Source organism: Patella vulgata, chromosome 4 (genome assembly GCF_932274485.2).
Source record: "Patella vulgata chromosome 4, xgPatVulg1.2, whole genome shotgun sequence".
In the NCBI taxonomy this organism is placed as follows: Eukaryota; Metazoa; Mollusca; class Gastropoda; family Patellidae; genus Patella; species Patella vulgata.
Window position 1 is genome coordinate 85,395,772 of NC_065882.2, and position 25,576 is coordinate 85,421,347.

At 39.2% G+C, this 25,576-nt stretch overlaps 1 protein-coding gene across 2 annotated transcripts; it reads right to left on the minus strand.

The window, feature by feature from the left end:
- Positions 1-871: 871 nt before the first annotated feature.
- LOC126817250 (hillarin) lies at positions 872-22,650 on the minus strand. Of its 2 annotated transcripts, none has more exons than XM_050544059.2 (11): positions 22,516-22,650; positions 14,322-14,408; positions 12,733-12,846; positions 11,615-11,841; positions 9,926-10,982; positions 9,215-9,371; positions 8,672-8,697; positions 8,087-8,246; positions 6,600-6,886; positions 6,124-6,309; positions 872-2,775 (listed from the first exon to the last, which is right to left on the minus strand). In XM_050544059.2, the coding sequence occupies exons 2-11, from the start codon at positions 14,367-14,369 to the stop codon at positions 2,713-2,715; spliced, it is 2,325 nt and encodes a 774-aa protein (XP_050400016.1). In that variant the 5' UTR covers positions 14,370-14,408; positions 22,516-22,650; the 3' UTR covers positions 872-2,712. The 2 variants fall into 2 exon arrangements, with proteins under 2 accessions (XP_050400016.1, XP_050400014.1); XM_050544057.2 differs by having other exon boundaries at positions 9,215-9,374.
- Positions 22,651-25,576: the final 2,926 nt, after the last annotated feature.

A 25,576-nucleotide genomic window follows, 5' to 3' on the forward strand; every position in this document is an offset into this window, starting at 1 on the left:
GTTTCTCCGGGTCCTCCGGTTTCCTCCCACTGCTAAAGACCCCTACGCGCATGCGAATTATTGAAATAAAATTGAACCATGTGTTAGTCCCGAAATGACCTAGTGGACGTTAAACCCCATCTCTCTCTCTCTCTCGGCCAATGCAGGGATCGAACACGCAACCTCCAGATTCGCGAGCCAGAGTCTCGTGGATATATAAAACACATTATCTTTGTTTACCAGGTCATCCATTTCTGGACTAACACATGGTTCAACTTTATTTTAATAATTCGCTTGCGTGTGGGGGTCTTCAGCAGTTGGAGGAAACCGGAGGACCCGATAAAAAAACCCACGAGGTTGGACAGGCGACCCTACTCCTTGTCACGTACAACCGGGGAATCAAAACCCCGCCAGTTGACTCAATGACAGACATTATGATACAGCGCGCACGTGCTAACCATTCGGTAGTTTAGATAAAGTGCTGATAGTTCTCACTAGCCTCGATTGTCATGGTTACCGCTGTCATAATAATTAACAAAGTCTCGATTATTTATTTTTGCGGTTAATCATCAATGGGTGTTGAACAGCAGATCGGATTCAAATCCAATGAAAATCGGACACATAAGATGGCATCGAGAGTTGATTATGATCTTTTCATGTTAATTAATGTCTAATTAATAATTTAGATAACATTTCAGACCGAAAGAAAGATCTGCAATAGGCAGATTTAGCTCTTGCATAATGGGTGTTGAATAGCAGATCGGATACAAACCCAATGAAAATTGGACATATAAGATGGCGTCGAGAGTTGATTATCGTGTGGATAAGTTAATTAATATCTAATTAATAAATTATATAACATATCAGGCCTAGAGAAAGACCCGCAATAGGTAGATTTAGCTCTTTAAATAAATAAATAAAGCACTTTATTGACAAATATCACAGATACAGCTATAAAAACAATACACCATAGAATTTATCTTTCATTTTACTTTACTAATATAAATTTGTTGATTCCACCTATTCGTCTATTTTCCATCTTATAAATAACCATGTTATAATAAAGTATATATTTTTGTAAAGAATATGCAAGAATGGAATCACATTTACAAGGGGCAGGGCGATTAACCCCAAGGGATCCAAGAGTCACGGTCGTGTACTTTATCCTTTATCATCAGATAGTGGGATTAGGTGGGCAATCAAAGCGCTAGATAATTATATAGGCATAATATGTGAAATCACAATTAATGCTTTGCGTCAATGAAATTAATTGCATCATGCATTGGCAACGGTCAAATTTCCTTAACAGGAACCTGGCAAACCCCATCTGCATCCGCCTTGACATTGAAATAATTTTGATCTTTTCCGCAAACTTTTTCTTTTTCAAATAATTGTACTGTCACATTTTGGTCATATTTGATAAAAAAATTATTTGTATTATGTGTTCAAGGGAGATAACAGCGCCCATGACATTTTGCTAAAAAATCCTACCGTTTGCATGTAAAATACATCAGTTTTAACATTTGAATTACATTAAAGGCCTGCACACACCAAGATTTATTTGTCGGCAGTTTTCCATTATTTTCTCTGATGTTTTGTCGGGGTTCATCAAATCTATTCCCTATTTTTAAAGTCTAAAGGAGCTAAATCGCCAATATTTGGGATCTAGAAATTGACACAAATTATGGGTCTCAACGCATATAATAATGTAATACGAATGTATACAAACTGATTTACATTCAATAGTTTCTGTTTTTACTGTAATTTCTAATCAGTTACGTTTGGCGAAATACGACAGAAGTCTCAATCGAATGGCAATCTCTAGCGTCGGGTTATTCCAGTCTACAGAATAAGCCTAGCCCCGTTTTTCGAGTCCCTTGTTACAAATGGCGTTGAAACGCATTATGGTACACGATTCGTGTACCAATGGCAAAATGTTTATTTTGGCTTAAATATTCGATTTCAGAAGCTTATCTTTTCCCGGTAAGACCACAACATCAATGTTGATTAAAATTGGCAATAATTCTCGTTTTGAATGTCGAAGATTTTGGATGATATTGAGTTAGAGACTTAGCTACTTTAATATTGTATAAATCAATCAACCAGGGCATGCGTGGACGCTTAAATAAACATTTCTATGTAACCACAGAAGACGTTGGGAATTCTCGTGTTTGACAAAATTTTGATTACGAAAGATCTGTGTCGAAAAATCGCCGACGAGAAATCTGTTTTACCCGAAAGATTGTTGCCGACACGAAATCGGGATGTTGTGCATTTCACCTATATTCACTATAAGATACATCTCAGTTTTTATTCGGTTTTAGATCAGATATATGAGACATATATAAACATCATACATGTATGAGACATATAGACATTATATGAGACAGAATGAGATGATTTATGAGATAGATATAGACTTTATATGAAACAGATATAGACATTATATATAACAGATATAGATGTTATATGAGACAGGTATAGATGTTATATGTGACAGATACAGATGTTATATGAGACAGATATAGATGTTATATGAGACAGGTATAGATGTTATATGTGACAGATACAGATGTTATATGAGACAGATATAGATGTTATATGAGACAGATATAGATGTTATATGAGACAGATATAGATGTTATATGAGACAGATATGGACGGGGATATTGTATAACAGACATATATTGATATATATGATAAATAGACTAATTATTTGCTGCTGTGTAAATTTTAAACATGACGTTGTCTTCTTCTGGAATCGTTCTCTTCCACCTCCTCCACCATATGACGACTCTATAAACACAGAAGAAAAATCGACATTAATGTACTGGACAGAAGACAAAATAAACTGGAAAACCACATCAATACATTTTCAACATCGGAAACAAACCAGCACCTTGTCAACTAGATGTATAACTACGCAACATCAGGCCAATTAGGCACAGTAAACTTAAAGATACATTATGTAAGATTTAGATAAAGAACTAGCCATTCTCGCTAATAATAGTTCGAAAATAGATAATGTAACATGAATAATGTGCAAATTTCATTCAAGTTACTCTATTGCGAGCGAATATATACTATTCAAAAAAAGTAGGGGATATTTGATTTTGGGGGCATAATACTAAAATATGCAAATGACTACGAAAAAAGTCACTATAGAACCTAACAGAAGAAACATTTCCAGTTACATGTGACGCCCAAACGCACCAATAGCTACCGCATGGAATGCAGATGATGCTTGGGATCATCATGGGGGTCCAACCCAATATTTGCACGACTCTGACTTTGAATGTTACAGTCATTGTGGCATTGAATTCCAGGGTGGAAACATCAGTTTAATTGTTTTAGTGACCAGAAAACAAATTTTGATATGCGTCGGCTTACCCAAAATGAAAGGTTACGTGCCCTTGGCATGCTACAGATCGGCACAACACAGGCGGTTGTGGCGCGGACGATGAATGTTTCTCAGTCTGTCATAAGCAGGCTATGGTCCAGATACCGTGATACACAATCTGTACAGGACAGACCACGCTCAGGTCGACCAAGGGCGACAACTCAAGCCCAGGATCGATTTATCCGTACCTTGGCCTTGAGAAATCGTGTCATCACAGCAAATCAGATCAGCGCTCGTCTTCAAACAGACACTGGTGTGAGAGTGAGTGGCCAGACGATTCGGAATCGACTGCATAGGGGTCACCTTCGCGCCCGACGTCCTCGCGTGATCCCTTGTTTGAGAGATCATCACATTCAGGCAAGACGTCGTTGGTGTAGGGATCGTCAACACTGGGATAATCGACGCTGGAGCAATGTGATGTTTTCAGATGAGTCAAGGTTCACTGTTGATTTTTTGGACAGACGTAGGAGGGTGTGACGTCGTCGAAACGAGCGCTTCCAAGACGTTAACGTCATCAGACATGATCGATTTGGGGGTGGTTCTGTTATGGTGTGGGGAGGCATCACTGTTGCTGGAAGAACGGCTTTACATGTTGTTGCAGGGCGTGTTACAGGCCAGTACTACCGGGACAACATCTTGGCAGTCAATGTTGTGCCGTTCGCACGACGTCATGGTCGCCGTTTCATCTTCCAGGATGACAACGCAAGATGTCACAGGGCCAGGATCGTTACAGGTTACCTCCAACAACAGAACATCACCACATTACCTTGGCCAGCACTGAGTCCCGACCTCTCCCCCATCGAGCATGTCTGGAACATGCTTGGACAGAGGTTACGTCAACGTCAACAACGTCCTGCCAATGTCCAAGAACTTGCTGCTGCGTTGCAACAGGAATGGGACAATCTGGACCAAAATGACCTTAGACGTCTCATTAGGAGTATGCCACGTCGGATCAATGCTTGTTTGGCAAAGAGAGGAGGATTTACCCGTTACTGACTTGGTTGTGATGCTGTGGTAACTTTGCTGTTTGACCCCGGGTATCATTTTACCCTTATAATGGTCAGTCTGTGCCTTACTTAGTCTAACGATCATTTGGAATAAATCGATGAATGTGAGCTTCATTTCATTTTGTCATTTGTTTCTTCGTCTGTTTCATTAGGTGACTTTAATAACACTTAAAAATCAAATATCCCCTACTTTTTTTGAATAGTATATTAGCCTTTGAAGGTTTGACAAGACGTGTGCAATAATTTCAACCACCGTACTGGTTTTTCGAAGCTAAGTCTCGATGCCATCGAGAGTTGATTATGGCCTGGATAAGTTAATTAATGTCTAATTAATAATTTAGATAACATTTCAGGCCTAAAGAAAGACCTGCAATAGGCAGATTTAGCTCTTGCATAATGTATGTTTAATGTAGCACCAACATTGTACAAATAAATAATCTATGAATAGTGAGTAAAAAATGAAATGAAATGGAGTAAAACATCTGACTGTTCTACCTAAAGAGAACGGTCATACGCCATGTAGTGCGTTACGAGAGAAATTTGGCTCGGACAGCGGCACTACGGTCTACTCTGATTTCGAATTCCAACTCGGTTTTTCGTAACATCACTGACAAGGGGAAACTCCGCCGGAAGATCATGTAAGAAATGAAAATGAAATGAAATGGAGTTTAACGTCCTACTGTTCTGCTCCCACTGGGCTAATGATGAAGGGCAGTGTGTTAAGCGGGAAATTTTGTCAGGGCTTATATCGAATTCCAACTGCCAAGGGATCTTTTACGTATACACGTGGCGTCGGTTTTTCGTCCCATCCGAACGACTAGATAGCTTTCCTTGTCAGATCCTCTGTCCTGCACCACTGACAAAGGGTAAAACCAAGTCGGAAAATCCAGATAAACTTTCTCGGCCAATGTAGGAATCGAAGACGCGACCTTTAGACTAGTGAGCTAGCGAGATCTTGTAGCAGGACTGTAAGAAGAGTAAGTTCTGTGTTCTATCCGAGTATAATTGGACCCGGGCAAATTTAACTTAGAATGGCCAATCTGTATAGTGTGTGTGTCAAGAGGAGAAGAACTCCCAACGCTGAACAAATGGATAATACAATACTGCCAACAGGTCAAAACTATGGACTCAGACCACTTGGTCGAAATGAAATGAAATGAAACGGGGTTTAACGTCCTACTGTTCTGCTCCTATACTGGGCTCATGAAGATGGGCATACGCCATACAGTGTGCTATAAAGGAAATTTTGCCCGGGCAGCGGCACTATCGCCTACTCTTATATCGAATTCCAACTGCCAAGGGATCTTTTACGTGCATTCCAATGTATACACGGGACCTCGGTTTTGCGTCTCATTCGAAGGACTAGACAACTGTCCTTGTCAGGCCCTCCGTCTTGCATCACTGACAAGGCAGAACCACGCGGGAAAATCTGGATGAACTTTCTCGGCCAATGCAGGGATTGACCACTTGATCGAGAAAACGACACGAACTGTCCCACGTGGCTGAACGTAGGATGTACAGTTAAAGTATTAGCATCAACAAGCTGAATTTTTTTAAAGACTGTTGTTTCATAGTCAGAATAATTTGATAGCTTTGGCAATTCTGAGGACGATGCAGATGCAGATGATGACGACGATAATGACGACGACGATGATGATGATGATGACGATGACGATGACAACGATGATGACGACGAAGATGATGATGATGATGACGACGAGGACGATGATGACTTACCCAGTTATAAAAGGTTCCAGCGCCAGCACTATTTTTACATACAAGAGTTTGATCGTATAAACCCAATAATCTATCTGATTTATTGGCTACTGGTAATCGAAGATTTATTACATCAAATTGTTTTATTCTTCTGATTAAACTCTCTTTACCCAGTCGTCTGGTTAAACTCTGAATATGTTCCCATCTCTATAGCAACAAGAAAAACACAAAAAAATAATATATTTATTACGATTTTAAAAACATAAAAAATAAACCAAATGTTAAACTATTCGTAAATTTAATAAAAGCAGAAATAATCCAGACTTTCTTTTAAAAACAACCAATCCTGCTGTAAATTATGAAACTTAATACATTTTTATCAGAAAACCTGACTGAAACTTGGCCGGCGTGATTCCTTGGAGAGAAACGAACGGCAAACTTCTCCCTGGGGGCAGAGATGGAGTACGTCCACCCTATTATTATCCAAAAATACTTGCATTTAAAGCTTTATCTTTCTCGCCCAGTAATAGATATGTAGCTTTCATGACGTCATGGACACATTGTTTAGGTCGTTTGTAGCTGCTGATTTCAGATACTGTCGACTGTTTCATTGCTAAAATCTTTACAAGGTATTTCTTCAATCTTCTAAGTTGTCTTAACGTTTCTTCTGCATCCAACATGACTTGAGAGTGTCTCAGAGAACCACAAACCCTGGAATTCTTTGCTCGTTCTACTGTATATTCTAAACGATCTAGATTCCTTTCATCTATCGCCGTTTCTAAAGCTGAACAAAACACAATTTTATAATTATTATTGTTAATGGTATCTGGCCACTAAACCTTATTATTTATAATGAAATGTTAATGGAATCTGTTCTACAAACCCAGTAAAATCTGAACTTTTAACCCCATTGACAATCGACCTTTCAACCTCAATGGCATCTGACTTTCAAACCTTAATAACACGTGACCTGTAACCCCTATGCGCATCAGATCGTTAAACCTTAATGACCCCTGAGCTTGGCCTTTAAATATTAACCTGATCTGACCTTTAAACATTAATTATATCTGACCTTAAATCTTAATGGTACCAGACCTTTAAACTTTAATGGTATCAGACCTTTACATGGTATTGGATCTTTAAAATTTAATGGTATCAGACCTTTAAACTTTAATAGTATCAGATCTTTAACCCTCAATGGTATCATACCTTTAAATATTAATGATATCGGATCTTTAAACCTCAATGGCATCGGACGGTCAAACCTTAATGATATCGGATCTTTAAACCTCAATGGCATCGGACGGTCAAACCTTAATGATATCGGATCCTTAAACCTCAATGGCATCGGACGGTCAAACCTTAATGATATCGGATCTTTAAACCTCAATGGCATCGGACGGTCAAACCTTAATGATATCGGATCTTTAAACCTCAATGGCATCGGACGGTCAAACCTTAATGAAATCGGATCTTTAAACCTCAATGGCATCAGACCTTTAACCTTTTGACCTTTAAACCCTAATGACATCTAAACTTTAAACCATAATAACCATGATCAAACCCCCAATGCCACCTGATCTTTAAACCTCAATGCCACCTGACCTTTAACACTTGACCCTAATAAACGCTGGATCTAATTATGCGGTGATGGTTGTCATTTTAAACTAAATAATGGTATATGACCCATTCGGTTGTCATAGCCAGGAATACAGTATATTATTATAACATTATGATGCTATTATCTAAATCCATTGACCACTAGTAGAAATATAAATATATTATAATATTACAATTATTTAAATGTATTGACCACTTGTATAAATAAAATAATCATTTAAATGCACGTTACCTCCCCCTCCCCCTTCTCTCTCTCTCTTCCTCTCTCTCTCTCTCTCCCTCTCTCTCTCTTATCAACATAATGAAACAAAATCGAATTCGGTACCATTATTATTATTTGTGAAATATTATTAAATATACTGACCACTGGTGTAAAGATCCAATAATCTTTGTTTAGCATCTGTTAAATCACCTCTATCTTCTAATCTATTGGCTATAAATTCATTAATGGCTTCCTCTAATTCATCTATATCACTTTCTTCAGTAGCTAATTTCAGTCTGTCTCTTATACTTCTGTCTAATGCCTTTAAATAGAAATATATTATCTTAATGTTAGTACAATAGAGAAGCAGTTTATAATACCCTATTACATTATTAATTATTAATATAAGTCATGATGAAGTATTCTTTAGGTCTAGTTAGAATTTTTGAATATTGTATATTCTGATTCTGTGTGCCTACCATTTTAGTTTCAACAAGGTTAAAGACAGGGTCGCTTTTTGGCAATTTCTAGTACGATTACCTACAGCCCTTGTTTGCTACTAAGGTTCGTCGTGTTGTGGTCATGTTGCTGTCAAGAACAGCTGATTCCGGTCACAACACACCACACGAAGAGCAACAGAAGAGAACGAGACCCACCGTATTGTGCAAGAACCATGGGGTAAAAATGGTACCCACAGAATCAACGACACAAGATTTAAACGACTACAGGTAAATTGGAAATACTGACCTCATCTGTTCTGGATGCATTCTGGTCTAAAATAAAATAAAACAGATTCTGGAATAAATGTACTTAAAATGGACGACAGGGGCATAATATGGCGATCGAGAACATAAACATCCAAAAAATAAAACGAAATCTAATTTTAATAGGGTTTTTATTAAATGGGAGGGAAATAGTCAGATGTTTCCGTTTAAGTCAACAGATGCTTGGATGAATTTAAAATGTTGATGACAAACAATATCGTCTGTCGATCGTAGGCCTATCTCAGGACTTCAACCATTTCAATAGCCATGAAAAGGGCTATGGAAAGATATGATTGGGGTTTAACGTGCTACTGTTCTGTCTGGGCTAATGAAGACGAGCATACGCCATACAGTCTGCTATGAGGGAAGTTTTGCCCGGACAGCGGCACTACGACCTACTCTTGTTTCGAATTCCAAGGGTTCTTTTACATGCACGCCAACGTGTACATGGGACCTCGGTTTTTCGTCCCATCCAAACGGCTAGCTACGGTTTAAATGAACAAATAACTGGTTCACAATTTATTACCGTCTATAAGTTCTTGTAGTCTGGCCTTGGCTCTGGTCAGATCGCCTTTATCTTCCAGTCCTTTACTTTCAAATTGATTTATTGCTCGTTGCAGATTATCTATATCCGTTCCTCTGGTAGCCTTGATCAACGAGTCTCTTACTGGATCCGCCTTCTTCTTCTGTAATAATAATAATAATAATAATTAATAATTAATAATTAATAATAATATTCTCACAACTGAGACTAAAAAATAATTTATTTAATTTATTATGAAATATCAATAACCCTTGTACCGTACACCAAACAATTATAAAATATCATTAACACTTGTACCGTACACCAAACAATTATAAAATATCATTAACCCTTGTATCTTACACCAAATAATTATGAGGATATTATTATTGAAATTTAGGTCGGGTGTTCGATCCCTGCATTGTCCGAGAAAGTTCATCCAGATTTTCCGTCGTGGTTCCCCCTTGTCAGTGATGCAGGACGGAGGGCCTGACAAGGACAGCTGTCTAGTCCTTCGGATCAGAGAAAAAACCGAGGTCCCGTGTATACATTGGAATGCACGTAAAAGATCCCTTGGCAATTGGAATTCGATATGAGAGTAGGCGATAGTGCCGCTGCCCGGGCAAAATTGCCCTCATAGCACACTGTATGGCGTATGCCCGTCTTCATTAGCCCAGTATATTGAAATTTATAAACTGTAAAACTATTACTTACGCTTTCATTGACTATTTTGTCAGTACTTAAAAGGTAATTGAGGGCGGGGTTACCGGCAACTAAAATCTGTAACACACAATCTGTAACATCCGGGTTCTCCGGCATCATGACGTCAATATTCACTCTATTTCCGGAAATATCTTGTGTCACGTGATCAGAGAAATCTATTTTGTTATCTCCGCTCTTTAAGGTAGTTGTAACCTTTGCCGGGTCATCAACATTTAAACTAAAGGTTTTTCTCTGAGATCGCGCTAAATAAATAAAACCATTTGTAGGACTTGCGGAGTTAATTCCCCCTTTCTTGGCAGTTGTTCCCTGTCCATAGCCAAATTCGGGATTGTTTGGAAATTCGTCAACAGTTTCGCCGATTTTATCACATTCTAGTTTAAACTCGCAGAATCCCTTAAATACTATTTTAAAAACGCCTTCAACCGGAAATCGAATAACAACGCCCTTCGAATCCACTTCGTTGTTGTAAGCGACAAATTTATCTAGTCTTTTATCAGTTGGCGCTTGACGACGAGATTCGTTTTCGTTATAGAACAGTTCGTATTTAAATGTTGGATCGACGTTCTCCGAATGCATGATATCAATCCAACATTTTCCTTTCTGTGATTTGAGAATGCATTTGAGATCTTTATCATGTTTTAAACCAAACTGAAAGAAGTTCGGGTGGCAGTAAGGAATATTTATATATTTGTCCATCGACCAAGGTTGAGCTAACAACTGCCATGGATCTTTATCAGGACGACATATATAGATAAATTCATCGGGATCAGTGAGAAAATAAAATTCGTTTAATCCCGTGACGTCATGTCCGGACGATTTTGATTCTTTTTTGTTGACTGCTTGTCCTTCCTTCTCGATCATGGTCCAGTTGCCCTTACTGAATCCAGACACAGCACGGAATGACCACAATGGATGAACAAGCCTCCATGATTTATCTATGTATACTGCTGTCCACTGACTGTTAAGGTTGGTAAAATCCTTGTCGCCAACTTCATAATTCAGAGATTTTCCTTTTCCCTTCACAATAACACACGGTAATTTGGCAGCTCTGAAATATTAGTTTTTGTAAAAAAAAATGTTTATTCTAGAAGAATCTGTAAGGAATTCCAATTTGATTACAATACAGATCTATATTTCGTTTCGTTTTTTATACTTTTGATGGCCTACACTACATGAAGATCTGGCTGTGAAAGAATTGGATACAGTAAAAACAACTCAAAGATAGATACATTATGTAAGATTTAGATAAAGAGCTAGCCATTCTTGCTATAATAGTTCGAAAAAGGATAATGTAAAATTAATAACTTGAAAATTTCATTCAAATTGCGCGCGAGCGAAGATATTAGCCTTTGAAGGTTTGAAAAGATGTGTGCAATAATTTCAACCACCGTACTGGTTGTTAGAAGCTAAGTCTCGCGGCTCCATTTTTAGATTAAAACAAAATATGGCTGAAAGTTCTAATCTATTCAATATCGGAGAAATCTGATGCCATCGAGAGTTGATTATGGTCTGGATAAGTTAATTAATGTCTAATGAATAGTTTAGATAACATTTTATGTCTAAAGAAAGACCTGAAATAGGCAGATTTAGCTCTTGCATAATGTATTTTTAATGCTTTTATAAAACTGGAAGCAGTTTGAATTATGCACAGAACAAAAATATTAAAGAAAATCTCATTACCTGCAGAGTAGAGTAAAAAATGCCGTGTATGAACCATTTTTATGTTTAATGTTTTTCATGTAGCCTCTGGGGGTAGAATTATCAGTGATCTTCGGATAATTCTCACTCTCTATCTTCTGGGCCGCCAACCACATGTATACTGCTCGTAGTTTCTGTAAATCTGTCGTACATCCTCGAGTTATCTCCCCTAATAAGCTATCATAGGTGGATTGTGGAGAAGCCAAGGCCTAAAATAAACACACAATATTCTCAAAGACAACACAACAAAAAAAAAGAAGAAAAATTACAATAAAATAATTTCTCAATATTTAAATAGATAGCAAAGATTATAGAATATATGGGAGGGCTCCGGATGTGAGCCGAGGGTCGGGGTTGGGGGATCATTTCCGTTTAACAAGAACACCGTTATTAAAGGCTGTTGTGTAAACAAAATAAACGTAGTCCGGAATGAAGTCAAATGTGGTTTTCCAAACGGAGAGTTGCGTGACGAGGTACAAACAACGCTTAGCGAATGACATGGGCATTGGTTTATACAGTTATTCATTGTACATCTCTTTAATAACTTTACGGTAACATGTTAAGCTGCACGTGTGACGTTGCACTGTGGGACAGCTATGGCGGAATACTAGGGAAGACAGCGTTCGTCGTCTGTCGGCCTTTGTCGTATATATCATGTGTGTCATGAACTGTTGATAACTGGTAATCTGTTTGTCCCGGCGTGGTTCCCCCTTGTCAGTGATGCAGGACGGAGGGCCTGACAAGGACAGCTGTCTAGTCATTCGGATGAGACGAAAAACCGAGGTCCCCTGTACACATTGGCGTGCATGTAAAAGATCCCTTGACAGTTGGAATTCGATATAAGAGTAGGCCGTAGTGCCGCTGTCCGGCCAACATTTCCTTCATAGCACACTGTATGGCGTATGCCCGTCTTCATTAGCCCAGTTCGGAGCAAAACAGTAGGACGTTAAACCCCATTTCATTTCATATTCTGTTTGTCAGATGTTTGATATTATTATAATATACTTTCCCAGTGATGACCATGTTGTTGATGTTGTTCATTCGGCTAAAACCCCCACATGACAATAATGATGTTATCAATTCTCCCTGATCATATTTACCTTTTTAGCATTAGATTCGACGTTCGTGTAATCTCGTGAATCGAAACATTCCTCCTTCCTGTTTGCAGGGGGTTTAGGTGGGGGATATCCCTTTTCACTGTCGGCTACCGGAAACTAAAACAAACATACAATTTGGTGTATTTTAAATTTATTGGTTGGTTTTAAGAAATACATGATTACAGAGTGTTAAAGGGCAATGTTAACTTCCACTAGACTTCAAGTTTGAAACGACAAGATTAGTTTACACCAATGTTACATATGTCATAGAAATGATTAACCAAATTCCAAATATAACTTATCACAGAATTCTTTGGAACGGTTGGGTCTTAGCTACGATTTGATAATTCCGGAAGTGACGCAAAAAACGGAAATCATTTGAATGAAGGGTGGTAACTGCTACACGGTGGATTTTCCGCTCACTGATAGGTCTGACCGAGAGGGTAAGGGTATGCTATTTTAAGTGACAGGAACCTAATTGAAATTAAATCGCATATTTATAATGGTCTTCGGTCTACTTCAACAGCAATAGACAATAAAACTTGGAGATAGATGATCATCGGCATCCATGACAATTTCAAACAACGGAAAGTCTCGCAGAGCGAAGCGAATCAATTTCTGTGGGGGTGAGAAAAGGATATTGTTAGTGATTGTTGCATGCTACGTTAAAACTTGTAACATGGACGGGAAATTTTCCTTTGTTCTTTTCGTTGAATAAGCAGATTGTTTTCCCTCTAGTAGATTGGGTAGAGCTTAACCGTGCAATGTTATTGCACACTTTTGCTGGTTTACGCTAGTTTTAGTAGAAATCATATAGAGAAGTGGGGTGGGTTTTCTGTGCAATAACAACAAGCATGTTGAGCAGGTGTCAATGTTACAAGTCATTTATAGCACGCTTCATTCGTTAACAGATTTTACGCCTCGACCTACGGCCTCTGTTTAAACCTGTTAACTCATGAAAGCCGTGCTATAAATATAACATAATGGGATATTCTTATTTCAGGTGTTCGCACACTCTTTACGTAACAAACTGAATAGGTTTTGAATCTAGATAAAATTCATGATTCAAAATATCGGCCTTAAAACACGTGTTTCACCCGATTAGATTTTATTAGATACTTCGAGAAGGTATTTGTTGAGTAATAAAACCTTCTAGTAGTTTATCGAGGGCTGGTCGTCCTTACCACACGGTACAAATAAAACCTTCTAGTAGTTTATCGAGGTTCGGGTGCTTCCGGAGTCCAAAAAGGTCGCTTTATATAAATGAGAATTTTGGGGATAACTAGCCCTACCCCTTTTTAAAAGACTGAACTTGGGTCTAATTTAGTTTTTACTTCTCTTAAAAGGGTTAGGGTTAGGGTTCGGGTTAGTACTCCCCTAAATACTCATTTGTATAAAGCGGCCATTTTGGTATGAGTTCTGGCTTGTTCTGGAATTTGTTGCTTCTAGTGGTGATAATATTTGTACCGTGCGGTAAGGACGGCCAGCCCTCGATAAACTACTAGAAGGTTTTATTACTCAACAAATACCTTCTCGAAGTATGTAATAAAATCTAATCGGGTGCGTGTTTATTGTCAAGAACCTGGACTGACCTCTTCTAGTAATGGTTCATCTGACGATTTACTGGATCCACAACCCATCTTTAACCTTCTCCTTCCTTTTACCTTACATCAGTTGACCTGTAACAAATAATACAGGTGGACTGTACAACAAGAGGCAGAGAGAACAAATAAAATGAAATGAAATGCGGTTTAGCGTCCCACTGTTCTACTCCGACTGGGCTAATGAAGATAGGCATATGCCATACAGTGTTCTATGAGGGAAATTTCGCCAGAGAAGTGAAGCTACGGCCTACTCTTATATCGGATTCAAACTGCCAAGGGATCTTTAACGTGCACGCCTTGTGTACACGGGACCTAGGTCTAATCAAACGAAACACTGTGAGGTGTATGAAATTAATAGACCTAACCCGTGTCTACTTATCTAAATGTTTCGATAAATGGCGCTGTTTATTCTAATGGTGACAATTGATTTCCTAATTACTGTCGAGCTGAGTATCTTACACAAACAGTCTTATTATTCTATATTTAAATATGTTTAATTGATGTTAATAGTGAAAGTGTGATAAACTGCAAAAAATCCAAACATTACAATTATTCGATTAAAAAAATGTATTTCTTTCATTTTATCAAGCACAATAGGTCGACATTAGGACCACTCGAGTTTCAAAAGTGTCTTTGTCATCAGGCGCTGATAACCCTTGTCGCCACCGGGCGCTGATAACCCTTGTCGCCACCGGGCGCTGATAACCCTTGTCGCCACCGGGCACTATAATAACACTTGTCGCCACCGGGCGCTGATACCCAATGGACGCTATAACACATGTCGCGACCGGGCGCTGGTATGGTAACCCTTGTCGCCACCGATAGGAAGACAAACTTGTATCTGCAGAATCCACGCCACCGTCTCGATTTGGATTCAAACACAAATATGGTTAAACTGACATCAATATAATACAAATAAGTTATTCATATATAAAAGTCGTGGTTTCCCCTTGTCAGTGATGTAGGCCTGGCAAGGACAGTGTCTAGACGTTCGGATAGGACGAAAACACAAGGTCTCATGTAAACATTGATGTACAGGGAACATACCCCTTGGCAGTTGGAATTCGAAATAAGAGTAGACCGTAGCATGCTGTTTGGCGTACGGCCGTCTTTGTTATCCCAGTCGCAGGAGAACAGTAGGACGTTAAACAGCAGGGCGTTAAAGCCCATTCATTAGTCCAGTCGCATCGGAACAGTAGGACGTTAAACCCCATTTCATTTCATTTACATTTATAAAGCACTAAATCCACAAATCTTCCCATAGACACACAAAAATGTAGGTTATATTTTTAGGGTTTAGAAATACTAGTTTTGTTTGCCTGTTCATCAAAACAAGGATAAACATAGTTTCTAAAACATCTATAAAATCTCCGATAACTTTAGTATGGTGGCTGATTGGTATCATGTCGTGATGTCGTGGTGTCGCCCTTCATAAGGCGACAACCCAACAATCCGACATCACGACAATTTAACCCGACACTACGACAACCCGGCAACCCAACATCACGACACCACGACATTTTAACCCGACAATACGACATTTTCACCCGACACCACGACATCCCGACATGATACCAATCAGCCACCATACTTTAGTATTCTGTTCAAGCATAAATCTTTATAGCTTGGATATACGATCAACGACGTTGTATTTCGATTGTGGTGAATTTATGGGGTGTTTTCAATGACTGACAATAAGATAAGCTAGGGTTATATATAAATAAATGATATAAACGATATAAAACTCTGTCACTGGTAGTTATATTATATCTATGTCATAAAATACTACAACTAGATAAGGTAAGGGTCATAGGAGAACTTATTCACTTAGAAATGAAATGAATTGGAGTTTAACGACCTACCTTTCTGTATCGACTAGGATAATGAAGAAGTCAAGACGGGTAATAAATAAATAAATAAATAAATAAATAAAAAAAAATAAGAGAGAGAGAGAGAGAGAGAGAGAGGAGAGAGAGAGGGGGAGAGAGAGAGGGGAGAGAGAGAGAGGGGGAGAGGGAGGGGGAGGGGGGAGAGAGAGAGGGAGAGAGAGAGAGAGAGAGGGGAGAGAGAGAGAGGGGGAGAGAGAGGGGGAGGGGGGAGAGAGAGAGGGGGAGAGAGAGAGAGAGAGAGAGAGAGTGGGGCTTAACGTTCACTTGACCCAAACTTATTTATTGTGGGACTAACATATGGTTCAATTTTATTTCAATAATTCGCTTTGGCATAGGGGTCTTTAGCAGTGGGAGGATACCTGGGGCTTAAAGTCTACTCCACACAAACTAGGTAATTTTGGGACTAACATATGGTTTAATTTTATTTCAATAATCCGCTTGCGTGTAGGGGTCTTTAGCAGTGGGAGGAAACCGGGGGACCCGGAGAAAACCCACGAGGTTGGACAGGCGACCCTACTCCTTGTCACGTACAACAGGGAATCGAAACCACGCCAGTTGACTCAATGACACACCTTATGATACCATCTCACCCCCGGTAGTCTAAGTGGAGATAGACCTGTTTTAATTTGTGGTAGAGTAATTTTACTTTAGTTATTAAACATCGACTTATTAAATCAATCATGGCTGTATCGATTTGAATCCTACGAAGCTCCGTACGAAACTATCGCTCGAAAACTAAGTTACAGCCTCTGTAGTTAATGGATCTCTGAGTTCAGAATCATGCGAAGCTCCGTACAACACTATCGCTCGAAAATCAAATTATAGCTAGCTGTGTATTGTCTCTGTAGGTAATGGGTCTGTGACGAAGACCCAGATCAATATTTAATATAGTATTATAATTATCTTTCAATATATCATCCTGAAACTACGGATAAAATACAGCTTAACAATAGAATTATATAATCGATTGGACCAGCTTGTTGATTCCAAACCAACTACATCCTAAATTACTTTGGTTTTGTCCATTTTCAGGCCGACCAGGTTCAATTAAAATACAGATCTATATTTCGTTTCATTTTTTAAAACTTTCGATGGCCTCTACTACATGAAGATCTCACCGGTTGTACTGGAAGGTCGCGTCAGAGGTCATTCAAGCGACTACTATGACGTCAGACATTTGATTAATCAATCAGCGTTGATGTTTCTAGTGGGTTACCCACAGTTCTGTGCACCTCACGCCAAAAACTTGCCGTAACGGAATCCCTCACATCATTCAGGGTTATATAAAAACTCTTTCAGATGCTAGTGTAGTAAAGACAAGTAAAACGAAATTTTGAACTAAAACATCGAAACGATGCAGGATCTGTGTTTTAATCAGATTGGGCCAGATTTTGCCGGTTGGAGAGATCAGGGCGGCTGGGGATCAGGTTGGACAATTCATCTTAACGTCTACTCAACGTCTACGTGATCCCAGTTAATTTCAATAACTCGCTTAAACATGCATTATGCAAAGAGCTAAATCTGTCTTTTGCGGGTCTTTCTTAAGGCCTGAAATGTTATCTAAATTATTAATTAGACATTAAGTAACTTATCCAGACCATAATCAACTCTAGATGGCATCGCTAGTCTGCAATCTTTTGTGGATTTTGAGCCGATTTACTGCATAACTTTCCTTCACGATTTAACGATTAACTGGATAATCGAGACTATGCTGTTTATCGTACTGACTTTAGTAATGATGATCGAGGCTAGTAGATGATCGGTTCATAGTGGATCAATTTGAATGAAATTTTCAGCAAATTGCCTTTACATTATCTAGTTTTTCACTATTATAGTGAGAACTGCCAGCTCGTTATAGAATCTCCCATAATGTATCTTTAAGTGTACGTGCTTAAACAATGGGAGGAAACCGATGGACGCTGATAAAACCGAAGAAGTTGGATAAGCGACCCTACTTCATGTCACGTACAAGCGAGGGTATTGAAACCTGGCTCAATCACAGTCCGACTGATCTAAAGCGCGGGCGTTAATCCACCACCACCCCATTACTTTACGAAAGATGATGATTTCACCTATAAAGTGGAATAAACTCATCCAATTTACCGTTGTTGTGGATTTAATGATTATATTTATTATTTTAAGTTTGCCTTTAAATCTACCTGTATATGATTGATAAGCAACACGTTGTCAAGTTTACCTTTAGATCTACCTGTTAATGGTAGACACGCAACACGTTGTCAAGAGCAACATCGTATTGTTATAAAGCCACACCTGTTCACACTCAAGTGTGTTTACTTAATTAAAATACAGGTTGACATTAATTAGAAAAGTTCATCCAGATTTTCCGACGTGGTTTCCCCTTGCCCCGTGTATATATTGGAATGCACTTAAAAGATCCCCTGGCAGTTGGAATTCGATATAAGAGTAGGCGATAGTGTCGCTGCCCGGGCAAAATTTCCCTCATAGCACATTATCCCAGTATAGGAGCAGAACAGTAGGACGTTAAATCCCATTTCATTTCATTAATAAGAAAAATCAAAACAATAAACACATTTGTTTCGTCCCTATAGAAAGAGCCGCGGTGGCTCAGTAAGTGAGAGAGGGAAATGGGGTTTAACGTCCACTCGACACAAACTAGGTCATTTCGGGACTAACATATGGTTTAATTTTATTTCAATAATTCGCTTGCGCGTAGGGGTCTTTAGCAGTGGGAGGGAACCGAAGGACCCGGAGAAAACCTACGAGGTTGGACAGGCGACCCTACTTCTTGTTACGTACAACCGGGGATTCGAAACCACGCCAGTTGACTCAATGACAGACTTTATGATACAGCGCGCGCGTGCTAACCATTCAGCCACACATGGTTCAGTATTATTTCAATAATTCGCATGCGCGTAGGGGTCTTTAGCAGTGGGAGGAAACCGGAGGACCTGGAGAAAACTCACGAAGTTTGACAGGCGACCCTACTCCTTGTCACGTCTACCAGTAATGAGATTAGCCTTTAAACATAAAGTGATTCTTTTGATAAAAAATAAGATTGTGTCATGTGTTTTGTATTTTTAGTCATGGGGTTGTCCAAAAATACGGATCCACCATCAAGTACTACCTTTCCATTTGATCTTTTCTGTCGCAAAGATGTACACAAAATATTTTCATATTGTTACCCAGGCTGATATCCATCAAAATATAACTGTTCGACGCGGGAATAAAGACTGTACGATACGGATGATGAAAAACCATAATAGGCCCACGAATTACTTTAAGGAGTACGAAAATCGAAATTGGGTTCAATTTCTAGTTTTCTGAACCGAATAGACTAATCAAGACAAACAGACGCCATAAAGTGGTGAAATTTTGTCCGAAGAGCGACACTACGGACTACTCTTATTTCGAATTCCAACTCCAAATTATCCTTTTACGTGCACCCAACGCGGTGACGATATCTTTGGGTTTTCGTTCCATCCGAACGACGAGAGAGAGAGAGAGAGATGTGGTTTTAACCTCCACAAACTATAGGTCATTTCGGGACTAACATATGGTTAAATTTTATTTTCATAATGCTTGCGTGTAGGGGTCTTTGGCAGTGGGAGGAAACCGGAGGTTGGGCATCCAACTCTACTCCTTGTCCCGTATAAGCGGAGAATCGAAACCACGCCAGTTAACTCAATGACAGACCTTATTATATAGAGCAGACACGCTAACCATTCGGCCATCCAACCCCCACCCACCGAACGACTAGGCACTGTTCCTTGTTAGTAAGGGGGTTGGATGGCCGAATGGTTAGCACGTGCGCGCTGTATCATAAGGCCTGTCATTGAGTCAACTGGCATGGTTTCGAATCCCCAGTTGTACGTGACAAGGAGTAGGGTTGCCTGTCCAACCGGGGTCCTCTAAAGACCCCTACGCGCAAGCGAATTATTGAAATAAATTTAAACCATGTGTTAGTCCCGAAATAACCTAGTTTGTGTCGAGTGGGCGTTAAACAGGATTTCTCTCTCTCTCTCTCTCTCTGTCAGTAAAGGTTGTTATCTGAGTGTATTAATTAATTGAAGTAGATATCAGATCATTAAAGTTCTACAACGTAAGACAATAATGCCTAGAGCATTTATATATCATTCTCTATTACAAACACCCCGACATACATTATTGATGACACTGTAATTGATTTCAGGTAAACCTTTTCTTACCTGTATATCGAACATCCAAACATGTTTAACGATCTATTAAAATTCGATATGTAAACATGATTCACGTCGCCAATAGCGTACTTTTGTAATTCGTTTACAAATTTGGAATAATTAATATCAATATTTTATTCATTTTTTCTACCTTTTAAAATTAAAGTGAGAATCTAACCGGTTTAAAATAAGGGGTTCGGTCTGTGAGGCAGGGGTCGGGGTATTCAAAAACAAGGATGGGACAGGGTATTAAGGAAACATGGGACAGAAGTTGGGGTATAAAACAAAGATGGGGAAGAGGTCAGAGGATAATGTTTTGATGGGATACAGGGGTAAGGGAATACAGTTTTGATGAGACACGGGACACAGGGATCATGGTTTAAAATTTTGATTGGACAGAGGTCAGGGAATGGAGTATTGGTTGGACACAGAGGTCAGTGAATAAAATATAAATAATAGGACAGGGGGTGAAGGTATAAATTAAATATATGGAACAGGGATAAGGGTATACATTAAATATGGGACAGAGGTGAGGGTATACATTAAATATGGAACAGGGGTAAGGGTATACATTAAATATGGGACAGAGGTGAAGGTATACATTAAATATGGGACAGGGGTGAGGGTATACATTAAATATGGGACAGGGGTGAGGGTATAAATTAAAAATATGGACGGGGTCAGGGTAAAAAAATATGGAACAGGGGTGAGGGTATAAATTAAAAATGGGACAGAGAGGTGAGGGTATACATTAAATATGGGACAGGGGTGAGGGTATACATTAAATATGGGACAGGGTTAAGGGTATACATTAAATATGGGACAGGGGTGAGGGTATAAATTAAATATGGGACAGGGGTGAGGGTATACATTAAATATGGGACAGGGGTGAGGGTATAAATTAAAAATAGGACAGAGGTGAGGGTATAAATTAAAACTATGGGACAGGGGTGAAGGTATAAATTAAAAATATGGGACTGGGATGAGGGTATAAATTAAAAATAGGACAGAGGTGAGGGTATAAATTAAAACTATGGGACAGGGGTGAAGGTATAAATTAAAAATATGGGACTGGGATGAGGGTATAAATTAAAAATGGGACAGCGGTGAGGGTATACATTAAATATGGGACACAGGTGAGGGTATAAATTACAAATGGAACACAGATGAGGGTATAAATTAAAAATGGGACAGAGGTCAGGGCACGTTTTCGTTGGCGTGCACAGAAAAGAACATTTGAAAGCCGGATTCGATGAAAAACGCTGTTGTCCGGACAAAATTTTTCTTATAGCAAAATGCATAGCGTATGCCAGGTTTCCTCAGCCGGGTCGGTGCTCAAACGAAAAACGTTAAACGCCATTGAAGTTTATGGATGGACAGTAAAGTACGGTATATGAAAGGAATACCGAACTCTGTAACACAGCCTGTAATCAAATATCAATCGCCTATCGATATATGTATAAAATCCTGTCAATTGTTTCTTCTTGACATAATAAAGAGAAGATTAAGCATAAGTTAGTCCGAATAATCCACCGCCAACAATATTAAATGTTGAATAAATATAGCCTACGGTGACTAACAGGAGTGTGATTGAAATGAAATTAAATGGTATTTAACGTCCTACCCCGTTCTACCCCAAGTCCGACTGGGCTAATGAAGACGGGCATCTAAAAAAATTTGTCCAGAAAGAGAACGTTCACTTGACACAAACTCGGTCATTTTGGGACCAACATATGGTTCAATTTTCTTTCAATAATTCGCTTGCGCATAGGGGTCTTTAACAGTGGGAGGAAACCGGAGGCCCCGGAGAAAATCCACGAGGTTGGACAGGCGACCCTACTCCTTGTCACGTATAACCGGGGAATCGAAACCACGCCAGTTGACTCAATGACAAACCTATGATACAGCGCGCACGCACTAACCATTCGGCCACCCCCCCCCCCGCTCGGGACCTTGGGTTTTCATCCCATCCTCTCGACTAGACACCCTGCTTGCCAGGCCCTCGTAACTTTCTCGGCCAACACCGGGAGGGAATTATAATTTGCTGAATCAATGTATAATACAATGCATATAAATAAATAAATATATTACAATAATATTTAAATAAAAACTAACCCTTGTTTGAAGAAATCCCCGGTCACTTTTACCTTCAGTATTACACTATAAATATATCAACTAGATGAATATCAGTTATCATAGTTTAATATGATCTAATATGGTGTCTTATTACCTGTCGAGTACACACCTAGGTGTCTCTAGTATCGTCTTTTATTACATTTCTTTTATGATCGCCGTTCTCTAACTTATCAATAAGCCAGTGTTTGGTGTCCCCACGACAACGTTTACAATAAAGTGTCTATTCTTTTATTACCTAGGTATATCTTAACAGACATGCTTTTCAATTTAAACTACACCCTATTATCAACACAACCTCGTCGATCATTTAAATGTCGCTTTGTCGCTTTACTGATAAACATTTTGATTTTGAGAGAGAGAGAGGGGGGGAGAGAGAGAGAGAGAGAGAGGGGGGGGAGGGGGGTAACGCCCACTCAGCACAAACTAGGAATTTCGGGACTAAACTATGGTTTTACGTTTTTTTGAATCAACTTGTGTGCGTGTATGTGTGTGTGTCTGGGTGTGTGTGTGTGTGTGTGTGTGTGTGAGAGAGAGAGAGAGAGAGAGAGAGAGAGAGAGAGAGAGAGAGAGAAATGGGGTTTAACGTCCACTCGACACAAACTAGGTCATTTCGGGACTAACATATGGTTTAATTTTATTTCAATAATTCGCTTGCGCGTAGGGGTCTTTAGCAGTGGGAGGAAACCGGGGGACCCGGAGAAAACCCACGAGGTTGGACAGGCGACCCTACTCCTTGTCACGTACAACCGGGGATTCGAGTGTGTGTGTGTGAGAGAGAGAGAGAGAGAGAGAGAGGTCTGTAGCAGTGGGAGGAAACCGGAGGACCCGGAGAAAACCCACGAGGTTGGACAGGCGACCCTACTGCTTGTCACGTACACGCGGAGAATAGAAACCACACCACTTGACTCAATGACAGACCTTATGATCTAAAGCGCACCAGTTAAACTATTCGGCCACCCACCCACGACATTATTTCTAGATACATTCTTTCAAGGGCTGGAGGGGGGAGGGGTCGAGGCAACTAATCGAGTATGGCGCTTCTGACTCACTAAGTGTTAGCGTCCTTTTCCACCGCTCTCTGGACCCAGCTTCCTTCATATCATACGGCTATCAACTGAATTTAAAGGGTACTTAAAAGTTGTGTCAACACAAACCCTTGGTCATTTTATGAATAACACAAAAGAAGATATAATTTCCAATTCTATAATTTCAAATCGTCAGTAATTCTTTTTTATGCACGTCAACGTTTACATGAGAGGATATCGGCTTTTCGTCCCATCCGAAAGACTAGACACACTGTTCATATGTACTACAAGAGTGTAGAGTGAGCTGAATCAGATGAACACAAGAAACAATAACGTACAGGACAACCCCACCACACACAACAACCACCTAGAAACCCAGACAACAAATGTAAAGGTAAAAGGGTGGGATATAATAAAACATCAAAACACTGTCAAAGAGAATGAATCTAAGGATGAACTGTTAATAGATTTTTGTTCTTGTAATGATGAAATGATAAAATAATATATCAAATTGTGATGAAATAATATTGTAAAATAATATGGTAAAATAATATATCAAATTGGGGTAAAATAATATATCAAATTGTGGTAAAATTTTATATCGAATTGCCATATAATAATATATCAAACTATCATACAATTTAGATATGTATTTCTAAAAAATAAAAATTATTAACGGTAAAACAACCCCAACACAGTATGAATCAGCGGAAACATTGTACGTGTGTAATGGACGATATGTATTAGGTATATCATGAAGAACGATTTAACGTGAATAATGTAATTACATGTACGACATGCCATTTAATAATACAATTCACCTAGTTCTGTCAATAAATTGGAGAGCGTTATATAAGTTATTACATATACTATTCATATAAAACCAATTGAAGTCAATAAAATTATATTAAAAAACCCGATAAAGCCAACATGATATCTTATTATAATTCATTATTAACACGAAATCAAACAGTATTGAAAAAGAACAACCTATTTTATTCAAAGAAAACGGAATTCAATTTATTATTAGTTGAACAGAATATTAAAAAAATATCTAACTATAATAAGTATATTTCGAATAGGGAGGGCAAATGGTGCAAATGGTGGAGCTTAATGAAAATCAAATAGACAGGGGCGGACCCGATCTAAGGACCAGTGAGGGTCTGGATATCGATTATGGGCGTGTACTTGAACAGTGGCGGACCCGATTTAAGGACCGGAGAGAGCCTGGATATCCATCAAGAGTGTGTACTTGAAGTGCGGATGGTATTGGCAATACTTTGACTGGAAATTATCAGGTACACAAAGGGAGTTAACTCCATTTAAAAATTGCTAATTAGGGAAAAGCACACAATAAATTTTTGTTGGAAGACGATGCTTGGTAAACTCATTAATAACTGAAACAAGTTGAATATTTAATAATGGGTTAAATACGTCTTTAGAATGATGTTAGATGAAGCGGAGGAAACGGGAGTACCCGGAGTTAACCCACGTGGTTGAGAAGGCACTCCTATCTCCAAGCCACATACGCTCATACCAGGAATCCAAACCACAGCCGCAAGCCAGAGGTGAACGGCCAGCTAGAGGTCGAAGCGCGGCACTCTAGACCACGGGCCATCCCAACCACTCTAAAGGGACCTGCAAGGTCACATGTTATTTATAAAACAGCCTTATTACCACCCGAGTATTTCACTACACTATGAGTAATAACATACCGCCCGAGTTACTCATTATACTACGAGTGACAATATACATTACGACAGTCCACAAACTCAACAGGATGTAACGAAATGAAATGAAATGAAATGGAGTTTAACGTCCTACTGTTCTGCTCCTAAACTAGGCGAATGAAGACGGGCATACGCCATATACAGTGTGCTATGAGGAAAATTTTGCCCGGGCAACGGCACCACACGGCCTACTCTTATATCGAATTCCAACTGCCAAGGGATCTTTTACGTGCACGCCAATGTGTACACGGGACCTCGGTATTTCGCCCCATCCGAACGACTAGA